The following is a 22,277-nucleotide window of genomic DNA, read 5'->3' on the forward strand; positions in this document are numbered from 1 at the left end:
GCATGTAAAGCCAAATAAAAAAAAAAAGTAGTTTCTCATCGTAATAATTTGAAAAAAGAGAATGAGTGCACTTTTTTTTTTACTCTGAGATGGGAAATCCAAGGTAGTCGATGGGAAACAGCTATTACTTTTTCACTTTTACCAAGTAGACACATTGAAAGCAAATAAGGGAAGCACTAGGCATGATTCATACCATGTGTATCCCCAACCATGAATGATCGAGAGAGGAATTTTACTGGAAAAAAAAAATTGGTAAGGCAAAGAAAATGGATGCGCGAGGGGACGAGAAACTAGTAATTTTTTTTATTTGGCCTAATTAAAAAAAAAAAAATTTTTTTATTCTATTTTTATTAAATGCTAATAACTTTCTTAGCAAGTAGTTTGTTTCATATATTAAACATAATGTCATTATAATTATTATTAAATGTTTATTGGCAATATTGAAATAACAACACAAAGATGAATAAATAAAATTTTTCCATTGGAATAGTAGGCCTACATAGCAATGGTTTCAAAGACACATAAAAATGATACAAGCATATGTTAATAAACACAGCATTGTAAACCATGATCTTAATGCTAATAGAAACATATGGTTGATTGGAGCACTATAAGTTTTGATTAATTAATAATTTTAATAATATGCTGTGACATTTAATTAATTGATATTGAGGTTAAAGGTTAACACTGTAAAGGTATTGACGGCTGTCAGCAGGTGCTTTAAATAATGGATTTCTACACACAATAGGAGGATAATTGTTAACAATTAACGGTATCAGAATTAGTCATATAACATTGGATACATGCAAGCTGGCAATTCAAAAAAATTAATCCGGAAATATAGATGATTGATACAGGGGCGGATTTAGGGGGGTGACCTGGCCCCCCCTTTTGGGAGGTAAAAAAAGAAAAAAAGAAAGAAAAAGAAAAAAATGACAGCCCACAAAGCCTCAAATGTTATTTTTGGGCGTCTAGAACGCAACAATTTCTCGGGGGAATGCCCCCGGACCCCCCAGGACATTGTTGTCTTGATCGGCCCAAATTTCGGGTCCCCCCCCCTTTTGGACATCTCTGGATCCGCCCCTGTTGATATATCAAATCTATGTTGAAGTGTATGTTCTAGCATGAGGAATTAAATAGTCCTAGATTCCTACAAAATACAAACTTAACATCTGTCCTGAATGGCTTTTATGCATTTTCACCTATACCCTGGAACAAACTTCCCTCTCCCATTCATTATTCTCCAACTTTTTCTCAATTCAAATCTCTTTGTCAAACTTGCATTTTTTCATAGTTCATGCTTTTTTAGCGCTTTGAGACTTCGGTAAAGAACGCTATATAAATGCTAAAATATTATATAGTTTTTTAGTCTTTTTTTTCAACACATGATTGTAATTTATGGTATTGAAAAACACATCCATGTGATTATTTTGTTTATCATCTTCATTTTTTAACATCAGTAAAGTTATCTTACACAACTCATCACTGTTCAATAAAAACAAAATTATTATTTGTATTCATTATGTATGTTGATCACTTATTTATTATTCATACTGCCAGTGATAGTTTTGATTTAATAAAGTTGTCCCCATATGGATTCAAATCCAATTACTGTTCAGTTGCTCTGCAAATAAATAAAGCGACGGAACTGTTATGTAATTATCTAATGGACTAGGGAAAATTTGTTTTTCTCAAATAACTATTTCTGTATGTAGGAGATGCTGTGCTTTAGTTACATATCTTTATATATCAAATACTGTTATACACCCACGTTGCTCACTGCTTTTCTCTCACCAGCTCATTCTGAAACAGTTTGAATAAGGTAACATTTTAAATGAGCATGCTGGGTGGAAGCATAAATTTGAATAAATTTGGGAATAATTCAGAATTTCTTATTTTTCTCTCATTAAATTGTTTGTATTAGCTGTGTATGGTTGTATGTGTTTGAACATAGATTAACTATTTATTACAAAATTTAATAATGAAATTATCTTTGAGGGAGAGATATAAATTTGAGCCAGTTGGTATTCTTAGCCAAAATATGTAGTTAACAATATTTTGGCAAAGTAGGGTTGAACAGAGTTGGATTTTCCTGGAATTCAATAAAATTGTAGTTTCTGCTTGTCTTGCATGTTCATTTTCCAATCTGTTTCAAAATTTTAAGAAAATTCTGAAAAGATGATTATCATTTTAATATTTCTTAGCAAAAGTCATAATTTACAGGTCCTGGGTCAAAATATACAAGCCCATTTGCCAAATTACTCATGGCAGAGACGAGTTCATAAAATGTGTTACCAACTTCTATACTATTAATATTTCATTAAGTTTTCTAATGGTATTTTTCTTGTTTTCTAATATTGTAATATATTGATGTGTTTACCATTCATTTCTATTTTATAGACTTTTGAATTCAAGTTCATATACAGTATCTATATTATTGTGTTGATAACTCAATCGTGTTTACTACACTCTCTGAGTGTAGGAGACTCATATGATGAAGTTGTGTCTATTTATAGATTTCTAATATTAATGTTGATACTGTATCATGTATATGACCACTAAGTATGTGTGGTGTAGGGCTTAGGGTATATGTGTGTTGGTATGTGAGTGTTTGTGTGTGTATTTGTCCTTTTTCTATATGTCATGGGATATATATGTATTGGTATTTTAATTGGGTTGACCTAATTTACATTATTTTCTTATTAACTGTAGTTCAAAATAAAATCATACTTAGTTGAGGTTCAAAACATCCAAGGCATTATGTTGGTTCTTAATTAGCATTCTTGAGTGTTGTTGCATCACTCTCTGCCCTTCCCACCCTCATCTTCAAACTCGATGATCTGGTGGATGTGGCCCACATAAAGAGTGCAAAATAATTAGCACTGACATTTTCCAAGCCATATAAAAAGTGTTGATTACAGAGCATGAGAGTTATATAATTTCGATTCTCTAGGCATCATAAGGAGTTTGAAATAATGAGCTCCCAACCCTCAGAGGGTTTATAGAGGATCAAATGTAATAAATGGTTAGGTCTCCATGTCCCAAGCCTTTTTAAAAGAGACTTGGTGTATTATAGAGCATTAAGTGTCCCGATGTTTAGCATATTTCGGTGGATCCAGCCATTTAATAAATATAGTGTTAATATTTAATAAATATAGTGTTTAAAATAAATGTCTGTTTGGGTATTGGAAATGCATATGAAATCAAAATATATGTCATTGATTTTCATTAGCTGTCACATACTCTTTCTGTTAGATGAGTATCAAAAAAATTAAATATAAATAATGTAATTTATTTATACATAAATTCTTTTCTGGAATGTTTTTGTCATGAATATGTAGATGGACAAGTATGTTCTTTGGGGATCACAGTAAAACATCTGAAGAAGATGACTCAGAACCACATTATGAAGATTATGCGGTGAGTCTATTTTTAGATTATTATATATTTCAATGGATTTTCAATTCCTCCATTTTAACACTACCTTGAACGTGGAGGATACCTTGAATACTTTATATTAGCACTATAAAATCCTCTACCGGTAATTATTATTAATGTATTATGTAGGTTTTTGTTATTGCTGTTTTTGTTGTTGTTTTTTTTTATGGTTTTTATTGTTTTTATTTTGTAATTAAATGTTACATCATCATTCATTATACTGTACTATTATTCGGCAATGACCTTGATAATTACACAATTATTTCTGTTTGTTTTTAAAGGGATTCTGTTCTTGGATTAGAGCAGTTTTCACCATCACGTAAGTATGTCCACTTAATTTGATAACTGAAAATAAATGCTGTCTGTGGTAAAATTCTAGAAACCATCAAAATATTTAATTAAAACATGGACTTGCTCAAACAATTATGAATGAATCAATTAAACTGCGAGTACTGTATATATCATTTTTTTCGAAGTGTACAGGTATTTGCTCTTCACATATTGTGCTTTAAGGCTGTTTACATTTTTATGTTCACATCAGTTCATCGTGTCCATTGTTGAAAGTTGTTTCTAAATGTTGAGCAGGCAACAGAATGATAAATGCCTTTATAAATGATGAATTAGCACTTTAAACATAGGCTAATATATTCCCATATCATGAATTAAATATTTTAACTGTTGCTCACTTGTATTAAGGTAATACTGAAATGATCTTTTGACATAAAATAATGAAAAATTTACATTATATTTTTATATACAAGATTTGTTGTCTAACAATAACATTTCACCAGCTGTATGGCATGTGCTTCTGTTTGTTAATTTTAATTTTTAATTTTTTCTCAGTGACAACCAGATTAGGAAAAAGTCAGGAGTAGATGCTATTCAGTATTTACAGTTTCAACGCTACCTTATTGGTCTTGTAGTGGTCATTTGCATCTTGTCCATTGGGGTCATTCTACCGGTCAACTTCAGCGGTGACCAAGAAGGAGGAAAACAAAATTTTGGCCATACCACTATCAGTAATCTACCAACAAGGTATAGTAATGGTAATATTTTATGTGGGGAGGTTAGGCAGGGTTGTAAGTGTTTAGTCAGGGGATTAACCATTATGTCCATTTGTGATATGTGTAATAGATGATTCAGTGACCAAGAGTATTGTTCATGTAGTTTCTGTGGGACAAGATCAATATAAAAGTATACATAAACAGATGAAATGTTGCGGTTTGAAAATAATGGTTCACTGATAACAGGAGAATTAAATTGTCGTTGCGGTTAAACTCTTGTCATGCTTGTTATTCCTATATATATGTATATATAAATAAATATGTGAACATTTTTCACTGATGATAGTAGTGGACCTACCGAAACGTGTCTGGTTTGCGGCCGTGAAGGCCAATGCATTAAATATGGGCACTAGCCTATAATGAAGTTTAAAGCTGTTGTGTTTTTTATAAATTGTGTATGCGTTCTGCTACTACATTGACCATTTAGAATTAAATTACAATGAAAGGCAATATGTTTGATAGTATTTAAACTCCTGTTAGCGTTGAGCCAGCCTAGAATTTGTAGTGCCACAGTGCACGTTACAGCAGAAACAGCTAGAATCATTTAAACTCAACATTTCCTTATGAAATTACAAGCGTTTAAACATACTGTATAGCTGTTTAAGGAACAATATTTGAGAAATCAGCCTTCAAAGTTTATGATTTTGGCATTTCTCAGGCAGAAGCCATCAACAAATTATTAAAAATTATTGATTTAATAACAGCATAGCATGATGTAGATATATAAAGGTTAGTTTAATGTAATAAACTAGATTTTTAAAAATTTGACATTCCAGCATTTTTGGCCATAATCTCTGAAAGTCGATTTGAGACGAGTGGCTTATTTGTCTTTGCCACATATGTATAGAATTGTTGCACCATGCATGCTTGTGTACCAAAGTTAGGTCATCAGACTATTTTGGTCTACAGTATTGTTTTTTTGCTATTATTTAAGTATCAAAAAGCAGTCTATTGAATGTTTTTTAACACTTTAAACCATAAGACTCTATGTATGTTTTTGTTCTTATTTGTTTATCACAAAGCAATTTATTGAATGTTTTAAATTATTAAACCAGAATTTTGATCATTTCCTTCAGCTCTGGTGCATTGTGGGTCCATACATTTTTTGCAATGATCTACTTTGTCATTGCTATAGTTGCACTACGACATTTCAAACAGCATCTACCACACCGAGAGGAGCCAAGTCATGTAAGTTAGCATCTGTGCTTATTACTAGCTGTCCCCACATGGTCATGTGACAATTCAATTGTACTACCTGGTACATTTTAATGGTCTGTGAGCGTGCTTATGTGTATATATGAGGCTTTATGCAACATCACAGTCTAAGATTCAAGAGCTCTACTTAATATCAAATCTAACCGTTTTTTCCGTGTAGATATCAAGAACCTTGTTTGTTATTGGGATACCATTGGAAAGGACGGAACCAGCTCTTATTCGGCAACATTTCCAGTACGTGTCAGGTTCTAAGTTTATTTCCACATAAAATAAGTTTAACATTAGTTAAGTGTTGTGAGATTTTTTGAAGATCTGATAGTGATATTTAAACTTGTGATGTATTGATACTGAAGATTATAATGAGAATGATGATATGGTTGGTGGTGATAGTAGAGGTGATGATAATGATGATTGTGAAGGTAAGGCTGTTAATGATGATTAAAATTATATAGTTGTTGAGAATGATGATAGTGATATACATAACAGAGCCTGATATACTGGCATTTAGTCAGAACCTTTCTTGTTAAAGTTCAATCATCCAAAAACCCTGATGATCATACATACTTGATTTATGATAGATATTGTATATTGTGTATTTCTAAGCTCTACGGTCCTTGAATTAGGCTTTAGAAAAATTAATATAGCTTATTACTGTTTTTATTAAAGTTTCTGATATTTAGAATGTCAGTTTGTAAATCCACCCCAGAATTTCTCCATTAAATTTCAGTAAAAGTATTAATATTTTCATTTAGACAGCATGCACAGTAATACAATCACATAATAATCAGGATTGGTGTTTAGTATACACATTTTTAATAGTGAGTGATGATTTAGGTCTTTGCTTTTATCTATTAGGGATGTCCTGAGAAATTCCAGCTTTTTCGTAAAATGAATGTCTATTGTTGTTTCTCTCCAGGGAAGCCTACCCTGACGTTGAAGTGACTGATGTACAGTTTGCATATGACATTGCTAGACTGAAGTACTTAGATCAAGCAAGGTAAATAAACTTGTTTTTGCAATACTGGACAGCAATTGACTGATAATCTATTTCTAGGGCATTTCAAAATACAAATTTAAATTGATAAACGAGGCAAATACATTATCATTCATTATCATCATTTTATCTAAAGTATGATCAGTATATCATTATTTCGACTTTTGAATCAAAAGCTGATGCTTATCCAGGGGCATAGGGTGGTTCGCATCTGGGTGGGAGCGAAATTTGTAAATGGGGAACTACAAAGGATCAGTGGGGTAACAAAGGGAGCCGAAGGCCCTGATGCAGGCGCTGGGGGCTGCTTCGATGTTTTTAGCGTTTTAGGATCTTTTTAATGTCTCTTTTGGCACAATTGAGTTCTTAATTTTGTATCGTGATTTGCATAAGCAAATTATAAGCATAATATATTGTAATTAAGATAATACTTAGTTCATCTGTAACTTAAGTTTTTGTTACACATTATTTCATTTTTTATTATATTATATAAAACAAATTATTAAATAAAGTTTAAAACGGTTAATCAAAAGAAGAACAAAAAATAATTTTCTAATTATTACTGTTGCATGTGTTATTGGTATTATTGAAAAGATTACACAGTAATTAACAAAATAATAATGTCGGCATCATTTGCTGTATTTTAAAAATATTGAAACCATTTATTCACATTAGGCTGTTACTTTTACCCAGTACTATATGGATGAATGTTGTTTTTTTTTTGTTTTTTTTTGCTCAGACAGAGTTTGGGGCAAATTTGATAATTCCAATAATCTACCCATCCATATTTTTCCCAAATAAGTGCTTTTTATCTCATTAACCAAGTTTTTTGTCCAAGTTTAAGAGTAATAATAAGAGCGTGATAACGTTTCTAGTGTATATTCGTCTAGTGCCCGGTATTCAACCTAGGCCCGCGAGCCAAGTCCAGCCCGCCAAAAATTAGATCTGGCCTTCTACATTGCTCAAAAATAAATTATTTTTCTAGTCGATTTTCAGTTATTGTTGCAAAAAAATTTGCTAAAGAAGTGGAGATGGCATTCAAATGAGTTCATATGAGTGACAATGCGTTATTTAATCTCAATTCTAGGAATACAGCAAAATGTTAGAATTCATAGGAATAATGACCCAAGCATTTTTAAATAAATAGCAATGTCACCTACTCTGACAGTCTTAACAAGTGTCATAGCTTTTTCTGAGTATTTAACTATATCTGGTGGCGTTGAGTACTAATTGACATGGGGAAAGTGCGAATGATGGGAAGTAAATAACACTCATGCTTTGAAAACATATTTTTAACTATAATAGGGCCAATTCCGTGCATCTGATATGTTTATTTTAAAAATTGTTTACCTCAGCCCCAAACATGGTGGGACTGAGGTCGGGATATTTCTAATGGTACAGGGACGTACACAGCGGCTCCCCCCCCCCCCCCTTTGTACACAGTGTTAAAATTTTAAAGCTTGCCCTTTCTCGCCAATACTAATTCTCCCCAGGGATCACTCAAAATGAATACTTCTGACAGCTGATGAGGCGAGAATGCATAAATTTGCTTTTAGGATGTGATCTGGTTTTACATGCCTTTTTTTGTGATTAGGACTATTTTGGATAAAGAATGTATTGAGCAGTGGTGGATTCAAGGCCCCTCCCCCTAATTTTTTAATGGAAAAGAAAAAGAAAAATATAGGCCCTTTATCCAAATTTAAGTCTGAGAGTGTAATTTCCAGCCATCTAGAGGTACCCTAATCTTAAATTTTCTTACCTCAGCCCCAACCATGGTGGGGATGAGGTGGGCGGTTCCTCAATCTGTAAATGTCCCTCCATGGGTCACCTGTCTATTGAATTCCTGGATCCACCACTGTTGAGTTTTATATAATTATGGTTAGAGTAGCTTAGCTCAGTCGGCTAATCTGGTGGTAGCCGCTGTGTGTGCGTTGAACCGTGGAGATCTCTAGGTCCCCAGTTCAATTCCCATTGCTGCCTCTCCTTGTGTTTCAGCTAGAGGGCTGAAATACAAGTTACAATAGCGCACCGTCTTTCGGATGAGACGTTCAAGCCGTTGGTCCTGTGTGCATTATGGCCCATGTGCACGTTAAAGAACGCAGTACACTCTTCGGAAAAGAGATGGGGATTGTCTCCCGGTGTACTGCCCAATCACCACCAGAAGGACCCGACTGGAAAGTCTTCTTCTAGACTTTCGTGGGCTATTATTGGTGTTTACACCAAATAAATCCAATCCAATCCGGTTAGGCTTACTAATATTATTTATGACGCATTTATTGCAATTTTCACTTTATCATCTCAAAACAGTCCAAAAAACTTCAGAGCGTGCTGCTTTCCAGGGCAACGTACCTCGCATAATGGCTTCCCCCCTTTCAAAATCCTGGCTACGTCCCTGTAATGGTAGAGTAGAACTGGGGGTGCAAGTTTGTCCACCCCTTCTCTATTCGATATTCCACTGCATAACACCGTCTAAACAAGGCCTATTACGGTTGATGTTAAGGTACCATCAATCTTATGCCAGGCTCAGGCCTATACTGTTATAGGCATATATACAGACTTGTAGGCCTGTGAAAGGGAATGGGTGGGGCTGTCATTGGAGCTGACCACCACCTTAAAAAGGTTGAATACCTAGGGCATAGTGGAACGAAACTCCAAAGAAACCATGGCCGTAGGAAAACGAGGGCACATTAGCGCCGGAATGCGCCTACACTGTATTTATTTCGAATTACTGTAGTGCTTTTCACATTTGTGATAAAAAATTAGTTTTTATTTTGTAGTACGATTAGGCACATCAAAGGTGTATATGTATAATTTAAATGGCTTAATCGAGCCCTACTTGCTGCCCTGCAAATTTTCCATTGTAGTATCAGACAGGCTTAGGCCTACTCCAGCGGAACTTTTTTGCTTTGGAGGGAGAGCGGCCGCACCACTCACACTCCCCCCCCCCCCCCACCACAGCCTACGCCCCTGGCTTATCCTATTTTAAAATGTTTTGCATTTCAAACAGGAAAGATGCACAGGCAAATCGTATTGCTTGCGAATCCATGAAGCAGACGACTGGTATTTCCCCCACACTACGCCCTGGATCGTGTGGACAAATTGGTTGCCATGATTGCTGCGGTGGGCCTAAGGTAGACTAATGCTATTGTTTTTAATAATTCATTTGATTTACTTATGCAACATTATTACAAATTTATATATATAAGATATCTATAAGCTTTCTAGCTTAACCATAGCTCCACTATGTGTGAGCATTTCAGTCAGTTGTGTAAAATAGGTGCCCTGGAGTTAGACCTGCGTGTATGCTTATAGGTATGTCGTCTAAAGGTATGATATTCGCTTTGATAGCGAGAGGTTGCAGGTTTGAAACCCACCAGAGACAATTTTTTCAATACAACTAATACAAGGAACTTTTTGTTAAGGCCTACCTGTATGCTTCATATGATTAAAACATCATATTCCTATTTGAGCATTGTTATTATTATTATTTATCTATTTGTTAAAAAAATGATATATTAGATATAAAAAACATCATGAAGATTAAGCAGTTAAAGTACATTAGGTATCAGACAGCTAAAGACACTTGAAATGCAATATCACTTATTCATGAAATGAAGAGAGCTTGAATGTGTGTGATTGCTACGCAGCTATTAAACATCTGAGTATTCATTACCTTTGCACAGTATTAATTAAGGCATAAATGATGACTGTGGCATGTGTAACAATGGTACATGCAAATTAAGGCATAAATGATGACTGTGGCATGTGTAACAATGGTACATGCAAATTAAGGCATAAATGATGACTGTGGCATGTGTAACAATGGTACATGCAAATTAAGGCATAAATGATGACTGTGGCATGTGTAACAATGGTACATGCAAATTAAGGCATAAATGATGACTGTGGCATGTGTAACAATGGTACATGCAAATTAAGGCATAAATGATGACTGTGGCATGTGTAACAATGGTACATGCAAATTAAGGCATAAATGATGACTGTGGCATGTGTAACAATGGTACATGCAAATTAAGGCATAAATGATGACTGTGGCATGTGTAACAATGGTACATGCAAATTAAGGCATAAATGATGACTGTGGCATGTGTAACAATGGTACATGCAAATTAAGGCATAAATGATGACTGTGGCATGTGTAACAATGGTACATGCAAATTAAGGCATAAATGATGACTGTGGCATGTGTAACAATGGTACATGCAAATTAAGGCATAAATGATGACTGTGGCATGTGTAACAATGGTACATGCAAATTAAGGCATAAATGATGACTACGGCATGTGTAACAATGGTACATGCAAATTAAGGCATACATGATGACTGCGGCATGTGTAACAATGGTACATACATTAAGACATACATGATCATTCGCCAATGGTTCCGGTGGTGGAATAAGTCTTATTTATTTATTTATTTTTTTTTTAATTTATTCACGGTATAAAAATATAACACCAAAACAGGCAGCCCGAAGGCTGAAATCGTTGGTTCTCGGATAATGACTTTAAACCGTAGGCCCAGTGTACGCATTTGTCTCGTGTGCACTTTAAAGAACCCAGTACATTCTTCGAGAAGAGTAGGGGGTTACCCCGGTGTGTTGGTCCATTCAGTGCCCTGTCCCCTGCGGATATGCCACATAGGATAGTGGCATATCTTTGGCGCTCTTGCCTAAAGAAATGAAATGGTACATGCAAATTAAGGCATAAATGATGACTGCGGCATGTGTAACAATGGTACATGCAAATTAAGGCATACATGATGACTGCGGCATGTATAATGATCAATGCAACAAGTAGTAAAGATAATGCTAAAAGTTTAATGTAACAATAGAATTGATTAACATGCTATTTCACACAAAAAATCAATAAAATGGAAATTTGCTTAATGAAATTAATGCAAAATGCAGTTTTAGTAAAGCTAGTTAAGTGAACATGCAATCTATGCAAGCATAATGACTAAAGCATGCATAAAATGATGATCAATACAACAGGCAGTTTAGAAGCTAATTGTTAAAATAAATGTAACATAGCAATTCATTTAAAATGCTTATTAATCATTGTTAAGCACTTTGGGGCTTTTATTAGTGTAAGGCGCTATATAAATCTATATTATTATTATTATTATTCAGCAAGTTAAAATTGCTGTAGATAATACAGCAAGGTCTGTTGTCTTTATTAGGATATGTAAATTATATGTAAAGTATATGTAAAATATATTTAAATCTCTGATAGGATTGTCACTGACTATGCCACATTGAAGACTGGTCCGCCAACAGTGTCCAGTGTAAGTCGTACCGTACACAGCACCACGTGGGACGTGGACTATGCGCCATGGCCTGATGACATCATTTGGTAGGTTAAGCCCTCGTAATAAGATGATGATGATAATAGAGAAACCAATGACAGTGAAAAGTATGAACCAGAGAAGATGATATAGATGATGATATTGAAGTTGATGATGTCAGTGATAATGATGGATGATAATGATGATAAGTATGATGGTGTATTGATTATCATGATAGTAAAGATGATGATTGTGATAATTATGAAGATAGTGAAGATGATGATTTTGATAGTGAAGATGATGATGAGAGTGAAGATGATGATTATTACGATATTGAAGATAAGGATTATGACAGTGATTTATGGTTTTAGTGAAGATGACAGTGATGATGATAATGTTATTGGAGATTATAATGATGATAAGATGGTAATGATATTGATGATGATTATGGTAGTGAATGAAGGTGATTGGTAGTGAAGATGATGATAATAGAGTATGGTTTAATATCATAAATCTAAAATAAAACATAACCAAAACATGTTATCATTGCCAGGGAGAGCCTTTCCGTAAGCACGTTAAAATGGTGGATCAGCGTTATCATAGTGAATCTATGTAAGTATAGTAATCTATGTTATAATTAATTCTTTAAAATAATGTGTCTGATGTAGCACCTGTATTAATATGCTAATCCTATATGGTCATGTGACTTAATTGATTGTCATTATTAAAGTACTATATGCTATTTTGTAGCATACAGTTAATTTCAGCAGGAGTAGTAGCTTTAATCCTTGCCCAGACTATCACAAACACATGTGACATGCCTAAATATGGTCATGATGACATTACACCATGACCATATATAGGCACATCATGACTAAATATGGTCTCTATGACATTACACCATGACCATATACTGTATAGGCACATCATGACTAAATATGGGCATACAAAAGTTGATAATCTGGACAGAGCTTCATGGTGTTCATAAATAATATTTATGTATTTGTTTATATTCACAGTTTTATTTCTGGTCCTGTTTTTCCTGACCACCCCATCAGTTATACTAACAAGTCTTGACAGTACCAATTATCAAAATGCTATTGACAATCTGAATGTAAGTCAAATGCTTGTTTGCATATTTCTAATTACACTAATTACTGTTGTTGTTAGCATTGGTAGCAACAATAGAACTGTATATCCTTATCATTTTAATAACGTTATCTCATTTTCTTTTTTAAAGTCAGCAGTGATCTCTCAGTTCTTGCCGACCTTGCTGTTGTTGATGTTCGCCGCTCTCCTGCCACAGCTTGTCATCTATTCCAGCTACTATTTTGAGTACCATTGGACGCGTACTACTCTCAATCATGTTATCATGCGCAAGACATATGTCTTTCTAATGTTGATGCTGCTAATTCTCCCCTCCCTAGGTCTGGCAAGGTATACTAAACTTATATTTCTTAATGTGTATTAATATTGCTAAATGTATTATGTTCATATATCCCAGGGATTACAAACTTTAGGACCATGGGGCAGGCTGACATAATGTTGTACTTCCAAACAATTCTTCGTTATGAAAATCATCATAATATCTTACCGTAAGCCTATATGGTTAGAGTTAGTTTATACACTTATTTAATGGTACTTTTTTATCAATTATGATAGACCTTGTTTTATATATATGAATATATGTATATATTTCTTGATACTGTAATTAAACTTCATAAGATTTTGATTTAAATGTATTTGTCCACATTGAAATACATTTATTTGAATATTTTGTCATTTCATTAAAACTTTTTATTGGTAAAACAGAACATAGATTTTATAAAAGCAGTGCAAAAAAGAGAAAAGTACAGTCTTGGACTAAAGCTTTCATTATGTAAAGATGAAAAATACAAAGCAAAGCCAAAAAGACAGTAAACATTATTTCAATTGAAGTCTGTACTTTTGTGTATTATTTTTATATTTTCAGTGCTCAGGCCTTGTTTGAATACACTCTGAGTGACAAGGAAAATATCAAAATGAGATGGGGGTAAGTTGGTGAAGAATTTCTATATTTGTTTACATCATTAAAATATCAAAATGAGATGGGGTTAAGTTGGTGAAGAATGTTGATATTTGTTTACATCATTACTATAATAATCATCTTCTTCACTTCGCATGTATGATGATAAAGATATTAATAATAATCAGCTCATTTTCTGTGACGGTCTTTCTACTGGGAATTGAATTCAACTTACCAATAGAGCACTTGAATCAGTTGGGCAATTAAATCTGTAGTGAAAACCTCCGCTTTGATTCGGACTTCAATAAGTTCATATTTTATCTCTCTCTGCTTATAAATTATTATTTGTCTTCGTACTTTATTTTCTTTTGGAATATTTTGGAATTGATAAATATGTACATCTTATGCATTATGCATAGTCAATTGAATGATATGCAAGAAAAATGTTGTATGCATATAAGGAAGATGATGACATGCCTTTTCCACCTTTTCATCTTTGTCTTAGGTGCATGTTCCTTCCAGACAACGGTGCATTCTTTGTCAACTATATCATCACTTCAGCTTTTATTGGAACTGCTCTTGAGTTGATTCGATTCCCTGAACTGTTCCTCTACATCATTACAATGATTTGGACACGATCGGAAGCAGAGAAAATCACTGCTAGAAAGGTAAGCTGATCCATGTATAGTTCAAAATGCTTTAAAAGATGGAAACATTCATAATAAATATAATAATATAAAATATTTTGTGAATACTTACCTGGATTAACTGAAATATTCCCAGTTTTTATTTGCGAATCTTACCCAAAAAAATAATGGTATCAATCATTCCAGTATCCTTTTTCAGTAACAGTCACCTTTTTAGTTTAGTTAGAGATTGAAACCCCGACCTTGAGGTTTGGAAACCAAACCGTTCCCGCTCCGCCTAACTGGTTACAGTGTAGGGAATTGAATATCCATTGTTATTTCCTGATCTATTAAACTTATTATTGCTGTTGTTGGTTGCCTGTGCTACTGCTGTTATTATTGTTATAAACACTACATTTTACTGAATTATTTTTTTATATTAAAAAAAATGTACATACATGGCACAATTGTCTTTTATGTTTTTTCTTTCTTTACAGAAACTAGCCTATGAATTTCAATATGGTGTGAATTATGCCTGGATGCTAACGCTGTTTAGTATAGTATTTGCCTACAGTATTACCTGCCCACTTATTGTACCTTTTGGTAAAAAAAATACATATTTTACAATTAAAAGTATTTGATTGAATTAAAAAGTGGAAGAATTAAATTGACCTACATAATGCATTTAACCATCATATTTTTTTAAAAATCTGGATTATTCTTTTTATGAACACCTGACTTATTTTCATAGGTATGGTATATTTCATCTTCAAACATATGGTGGATCGTTACAATATTTATTTTGCGTATGCACCCTCTAGAATTGATAAAGGAATCCACGATAGTGCTGTCAACTTTGTAGTCATTTCTGGAATTATCCTGCAACTTTCTATACTGTTTTTCTCTGTGCTAAGATTGGGTTAGTATTAATATTAAAGCTTTTGTTATTATTAACGTTATGTCATTAGTTTTATTGTTATCTCATTGATTTTGTTTTTAATGTTATGTCACTAATGTTACTATTGTTTTGTCATTATTCTTGTTATGTCGTTAATTAATGTTATTGTTATGTCATTAATGTTGTTCATTTTATGATGCTTTGTTAAAACTGAAAATAGAAAATTGATGGATACAATTTTTTTTAAAATCTTGCATATAGGCTCAGTTGACCCACACTCTATTGTCTCCGCCATCTTCCTTGTCATTTGTATTGGATTTTATGTGGCTAAATTTTGCTTTCGTCTATGGACTGGTTACATTCCTCCAAGTTATGAGGAATTTTCTAATGTTGAAGAGCCAACTGCAAGCAAAGGAGCAGAGCTGAAGGTAGGGCAGTCATAGTTTAACATCTATGTATTGTTGTGTTAACTTGATTCACCAATGTATGTATAATTACTTCATTAGAAGGTAGGGCAGTCATAGTTTAACATCTATGTATTGTTGTGTTAACTTCACCAATGTATGTATAATTACTTCATTAGAAGGTAGGGCAGTCATAGTTTAACATCTATGTATTGTTGTGTTAACTTGATTCACCAATGTATGTATAATTACTTCATTAGAGTCTTGCCATCCAAAACCAGCGTAGCATCACTAAAATTTTAAACTGAGTAATTAGCATAAGAATGTAGCTGTATTGTATACTTTTGTACATAGAAGCTATAATACTTTTACTCATAACTTTGTCGTAAGTTGATTCCAGTAAATTTGGAATCAAATCAAATCCAGTTTTTGGTTTCTTGCTTTGGCCACTAATGCTGGTTTTTGCATGGCAAGTCCCATTGTTGTTGTATTTGTGATGATTGTTTTCTGGATGATCATTTTTAACTCTACTTCCAGAATTTTGTCCCCGATGTACTGATGAAGGAGGGGGATGTTGGTGCTGATGTTGAGCAAACATCTTCTCTACCACGACATGCCTATGGTACCATGACAACAGGAGCAGAGGTGGACAACAGAGCAGCAGCAGCCGATCCTAGTAACAATACTGACCTTAATAATTATCAGTCATAATCAGGAATTATTTTATTTACATAATTTGTGTAATTTGTTGATGTTTTCTTGCTGATTTATCAAACTACAATATTTTTATTTTGCAAATGCTTAATATTTATGTAATATATGTGTTTCTAATTAATTTGTGAGAGTTTTAAAATATATAAATTGTTTTTTCTTAGAGAAGAGAATCCATTTTAGTGCAATTCAATAAATAAATTTCTATATTACTAAAGTATACCCATAATTTATTGGTATAAATTTTATTAACAATTTCTATTCATTTTCAATTCAAAATGATACCTGTAGAATTATATAAATATAGAAAATATAGAAATATAATGTAATAATTATACTAAAAGTATTAGTGTGTCAGATTGTACTGTATGCATTGTATATTTGAATGTATGTTTTAAATTTATAAGTAATAATATATGAATTACAATTTTAACTCAAAAATAGATGACTTAATGAAAATCTTATGCTGATTGTTATAATAATTAGAATCTATATACTGTAGTTAGTAATTATTAAAGTCTATACTGCTCTTATTGCAGCATTATTATTATAATAATTATTATTTAATAATTATTAAAGTCTATACTGCTCTTATTGTACTATTCAACTTAAAAATAAGCTTAGTATTTATACTTTGTATATTTAATGAGTTTATTTGCTTTTAATTGAAGTTAAGCCCTGTCCAGACTTTTCAAATTTTATTTGATTAAAAACTGTTGAATGCCCATATATAGTCATGATGTGCCCATATACAGTCATGATGTGCCCATATATAGTCATGTTGACATGAGTCATGTCACATGTTTTGGTTAAATAAAATTTTATAGTGTGGACATGTCTTAAGAAGATGTTACTTTCCTTTCCAGACTTTAAAATTCCTATTTTTACAAGGACCTATAATTTAACAATTAAAAATTATCTAAAAGAATTAGTATCAGAGGTGGATCCAGAAATTTTCTAATTGGGTGGGGGAAGGGGGCATCAAGTTATTAGAATAGAGATAAGGGGTGTGCTGCTAGCAGCATTCGCATATAACAAAGTGACTGGAACCCCTAATGAAACATTTTATATTTGTATTCTATTTTTTTCTTATTTCAATAAATGTCATTGGTACGCATCAAAATTATCAATTGTGACAAAACGGGAGGTGGCCAAATCCCCTTTGGATCTGCTTATGAGTAAGTTCTTATAGAAAACAAATTGTTTTCAATCTCTACCTAATGGGAAATTGACAATTTACTATACAATTCAATGTTTCACTTGAAATTTCTGTTTTTATAGAATTTTGACAGAAAAAGGGTGGTGTTTTTATGGTTTAATCACCAGATATTATATTTACAAACAAGTTAAGGTAATAATTTTATTAACACAAGTATAAACTTGCTTTCATAAAACATTACTTTCATTGTTATAGTTTATGTTTCATGTATTAAATTTCTGTATTTTGTGTTGATGTATACTGTACACCATAATATTGGTTGCCAATACTGTATATCAACAAATATGTAACAAGAAAAACAAATTCCATGGCATTGCTATGATAATAAGAATATATGTATGTACTTAAAACTGAAATGAGAAGGAACATATTATTTTGCAAAATGCTATTCGGATATTTTCATTATCATTTCTGTTTATTTCCCAAGTTTATTGTTGGATATTCATGGACTATAGTCACTAATTCAATTCATATTTCAGTATTATGTAACAGAAATTGATCAGTATTAGTTTTAGATATCATTATTGTTAATGTTTTGTGTACCCTGCTATTGCTTATTAGACAAAAATTATGAGTTTATTATACAGAAACATTCTCATCTACTGACACAGTTGCATCTGTGATTGATGTATATGGTGGTGGGCCCTCTTCGTACGCCGTGTACGGAGGCGGATTGTCTCGCTGAATGCCTTGTTCATGGAATTTACCGTGAAGCTGTTGATCAATTTGTGTTGGATAAGTCGGTTGGAATTGGCATCCTTGACTTTTCCACGTCTGCGGCTGACCTATCGACACAAAATGGCAGATAACGCATTAAAATGCTAAATGGTTTGCAATTTGATTTGGATATTATCCTGTGTCAGAATAAGATGTATAAAAAGTTAAGGTGGAGCCAAAGACGCTCAAGGCTCAGGATACTTTAACGTATTCTTAAGGTAAATAAATCAATTATATTCACAAAAGCTCTACTCACCGGTTTTTGTTCGATTAACACATCGACATTTGTACCGTCTGAAGACCGCAAAGAGTACGATGCCGGTGATGAACAGAAGGGATGGACATACAATTGCAAATATAATACCGATGCTGAAATATTATTTTTAACGATTTTTATTTGTATTTATTTATTTAAAAATATTTTTATACAGGATAAAATGATCCGAGATTAATTATTTTACAATATGTAACAGAAAGAAAAAGATTTATGAAACCAAAAAAAAACACAGTTTTGTTTCTCTTTCGTGGGGTGAGTCTGACCCAACTGTATTTGATTTTTATTTATACAGTAAAATATGAAATAAAAATAAGAGTAAATGATAAACTAAACAACCTTGGCATTTGGCTGTATCCCTATAATATGTGTGTTAGTGTTTATAATACCGATGTTGAAATATTGTTTTTTACTTTTGGGAGCTAGGTCACAAAAAAAAACCAAAAAAACAAAAACAAAAACAAAAAAAAAGAAAGAAAAAGAAATAAATGATAGCCTAGAACGCCTCAAATGTTACTTATGGGTGTCTAGAACACAAAAATTTCGCGGGGGCATGCCAACTGTTAACCTACCTAACACTTATACCGCCAAAGCAAGAAATCACTTCTGACTCTTGACAACAGGTGCTGAGTGTAAATTTAGAACACTGTCTTAAGCTTCCGTTATTAGGATTGGCTGAAAAATAGTATAAGGTTTAGTGATATCATCAACGATCTAGGTCAGTTTGCCGAATCAAATTCGCCGAATGACTGACTCAATGACTTTTCCCTTCAAAACCCGGTTTTACAATGCAACATATATTTTTAGTTGTTTCCAAAAAAGTCCAAATAGCCCACCAGGTCGGCGCGCCAGTAATCTAATTGCTACGTAATACGTAATACAGTCAAATTAGTACCGGGTAATAATGTTTGCATTGTGGCTAAAAGTCATAAAGAAACACAACACTTACCAGGAGTATTTTCAGTGATGTTCCACGTTTCACAGCAGTAACGACACCATGTCCCTGCTGCTACACATGGATACCCATCTTGACAGTGTATGTTTATTGTATCTGTAGCTGGAACATTGAACATTATTGAAAAAAATAGTAAGATACTACAATTTGAGATACAGCAATTTGGTATACAGCAATATGGCAATCTGCCTAATTGAATTCGGAAACCACCATCATCCTCATAATCACTACCACCATCATCCTCATAATCACTACCACCATCATCCCCACCACCGCTACCATTATCATATGATCATCATCCTCATCATTGTTGCTGTCGTAGACATTGTGGTCGTCAGCAGCAATGTTTTCATTTCTATATTATTATTGTGTTATTATTTTATTAAAAATAAAGACGTAAAAAATATGAAATTACTTGTAACTGGAGAGCTTGTGTCGTATGTGTTATTATATATGAACTCATTATCAGAACAGCAATAATAATCAGATTCGTTGTTATGACAACAGTTGAATAAAGGTTGAGCGCAACGGATACCATTACTGCAAGTATTGACTAAAGAAAAAATATGGCAAACTGAAGTTATTCAATTTTTTTAAAATAAATACATCCTTATTATTACTTTATTGGTAAACGTCGGTCAACACATTCAATGCGCAAATGACATCCGTTCCAATGGTGACTGTCCGTAATTGACCACCAGTGCGAATAAAATCTGTACTGTGGTGATGATGAGGGTGGATTTAAGGAAGCGGGTGGGCCCAGACCAGGGAGTAATTGTTATAGTGACTATAACAACTCCCTGCCCAGACTAACAAAAACTCTTATTGCTCGGAATACCAGCAGGCATCACTCCCTTCCCAGACTAAAATTCTGTAAATTGAATATATCAGATACGGTAATGTACGGAAAATGGATAATAAACAGGATACAAACAAGAACCCTTGAATTTACTTACATGCATCCACCGAAAGGACAACAAACATGGTGGTAACCAAAATCCGCAAATGTTTCGCCATGTTTGCTTTATTACATGCCATATAATAATACTCTAACCCTACTCAAATGATTTGAATATTGTAGTTCAAACATTATACTTCTTCACTCAGCCTAATAATCCTTTTGTGAAATTAAAAACGCCCTCATACGTAACATTATTATCAGCCTTTGTGCTAGAAGATGAGTCACTGAGGCCTACTTATGATATACTCTTGCAATAAGAAATTGTAACACGGAAACAGCAGCAGCGTTCACACATGGCATGCTCACACACGATTATTCTTTACTTCCCAACTCCCTCACCCCTCCTCCACACCCCCAAAAAAGGAAAAAAAAAATAAAAAAACAGTCGCATACAGAACACAAAGAGTTTATGGGAACAAAAACGAAATTACGCTATCAAAAAGTCTGTAACAAAAATTGATCAGAAACTAATAATTTTAACCAGCGGTGGCGCCATGTGTGAGGAGGATGGGCATTCCCCGCCGGACAGGCCTCCTCCCCCACTCCCGTCGTGATCGAGTCTTAGGTAAATTATAGAAATTGCTACGCGGACGGATGTGATATAAAATTGCGTGGTGGCAATTTGAGATTCCAACTATCCAAAAAATCATCTCTTCGACTTACGATAAGGCACGTTAATCTCACTTCACCATTCATTTGAGGGAGTTTTAGGAATAAAAAAAAAGGAACAATTAAAGGAACAAAGAGACAAACGGAATACATACAAGGGGAAAAAGCAGAAGTACAGAGAAGAAAGAACAGAAGAAAAAGACACTGAAAGGAAACTTCAAATGGAAAGGTGACTTTTATATCTCATTTTATTAATTCAGTTCCTTCTTTAGGCCTAGGGCCTACTGTATTCTGTACGGAAGTTTGAGTTAAAAGTTTTAGTGCTTTCTTTTTTGTAGTTTGTTTATTTTGTACTATCCTAATTATTGTACTAGGTCGCGCCGCTCCGGAGGGATTGGCTGGCCATTTTGTTTGGCATTCGCTTTTATTCGAGGCATCATTTCCTATGATGCTTGATGAGGGCGGGGCGATGGATGGGGTGGCCTTTTCAATTATTTGAGTGTCATTTATTCTATTTGTTCTTAAAATCAGTGTAGGCATCCTAACCTAATTATTTTTTACCTTGTTAAAGTTAGGCTATCTTTTGCCGTCTCCGATCATCCTCTCAAATCCCTCTTTCTGTCTCCAAATGCCGTACCAAAACGGGTGGCGTCAGCGGGGGTGGTGACCGGGGGACAGGGCCCTCCGTCGGGGAGAAAAAGCACAATTCGTCGGGGAGAAAAAATATTATATGTATTTTTTACATATTATTAGACTCAGATTAAATAAGCCTTTGAAACCCCTAAATTGTCGAAATTTTTGGAGGTTTCCCCCCAGGACCACTTCCCGAACCTTCTAATCAAAGCTCGACCACGCCCACTTTGCTTTCGTCGGGGAAATCTGACAC

The 22,277-nt window shown here is 33.7% G+C and overlaps 2 protein-coding genes across 2 annotated transcripts in view; one reads left to right on the forward strand and one right to left on the reverse strand.

Annotated features, from left to right (window-relative positions):
• The window catches only part of LOC117111624 (CSC1-like protein 2), a 30,041-nt gene extending 12,277 nt beyond the window's left edge, over nt 1-17,764 (forward strand). The window contains exons 7-23 of the mRNA XM_033254572.1: nt 3,342-3,420; nt 3,720-3,757; nt 4,282-4,473; nt 5,579-5,690; nt 5,878-5,951; nt 6,634-6,714; nt 9,716-9,847; nt 11,952-12,080; nt 12,566-12,624; nt 13,032-13,126; nt 13,253-13,449; nt 13,985-14,044; nt 14,523-14,685; nt 15,141-15,246; nt 15,395-15,562; nt 15,803-15,969; nt 16,483-17,764. Coding sequence (XP_033110463.1) covers nt 3,342-3,420; nt 3,720-3,757; nt 4,282-4,473; nt 5,579-5,690; nt 5,878-5,951; nt 6,634-6,714; nt 9,716-9,847; nt 11,952-12,080; nt 12,566-12,624; nt 13,032-13,126; nt 13,253-13,449; nt 13,985-14,044; nt 14,523-14,685; nt 15,141-15,246; nt 15,395-15,562; nt 15,803-15,969; nt 16,483-16,656 — 2,026 coding nt within the window. The 3' untranslated portion in view covers nt 16,657-17,764. The remainder of the gene's footprint in view (nt 1-3,341; nt 3,421-3,719; nt 3,758-4,281; nt 4,474-5,578; nt 5,691-5,877; nt 5,952-6,633; nt 6,715-9,715; nt 9,848-11,951; nt 12,081-12,565; nt 12,625-13,031; nt 13,127-13,252; nt 13,450-13,984; nt 14,045-14,522; nt 14,686-15,140; nt 15,247-15,394; nt 15,563-15,802; nt 15,970-16,482) is intronic.
• A 670-nt stretch (nt 17,765-18,434) lies between these two features.
• LOC117111639 lies at nt 18,435-20,952 on the reverse strand. Its single transcript, XM_033254598.1, has 6 exons — nt 20,778-20,952; nt 20,237-20,374; nt 19,816-19,923; nt 19,439-19,541; nt 18,849-18,961; nt 18,435-18,660 (listed from the first exon to the last, which is right to left on the reverse strand). The coding sequence occupies exons 1-6, from the start codon at nt 20,857-20,859 to the stop codon at nt 18,455-18,457; spliced, it is 750 nt and encodes a 249-aa protein (XP_033110489.1). The 5' UTR covers nt 20,860-20,952; the 3' UTR covers nt 18,435-18,454.
• Nucleotides 20,953-22,277: the final 1,325 nt, after the last annotated feature.

The sequence above is a fragment of the Anneissia japonica genome, unplaced genomic scaffold, assembly GCF_011630105.1.
Source record: "Anneissia japonica isolate Jap-2015-1 unplaced genomic scaffold, ASM1163010v1 scaffold287923_len1623670_cov205, whole genome shotgun sequence".
In the NCBI taxonomy this organism is placed as follows: Eukaryota; Metazoa; Echinodermata; class Crinoidea; order Comatulida; family Comatulidae; genus Anneissia; species Anneissia japonica.

What these genes read in the sequence shown, in the direction of transcription:
- LOC117111639 (XM_033254598.1), bottom strand. Translation starts at nt 20,859, where the DNA reads ATGGCATGTAATAAAGCAAACATGGCGAAACATTTGCGGATTTTGGTT. An exon ending in TGTCCTTTCGGTGGATGCAT is followed by an intron (nt 20,375 to 20,777) that starts GTAAGTAAATTC and finishes TTTTTTCTTTAG; the next exon opens with TCAATACTTGCAGTAATGGT. An exon ending in TGTTAATCGAACAAAAACCG is followed by an intron (nt 18,661 to 18,848) that starts GTGAGTAGAGCT and finishes TTGTGTCGATAG; the next exon opens with GTCAGCCGCAGACGTGGAAA.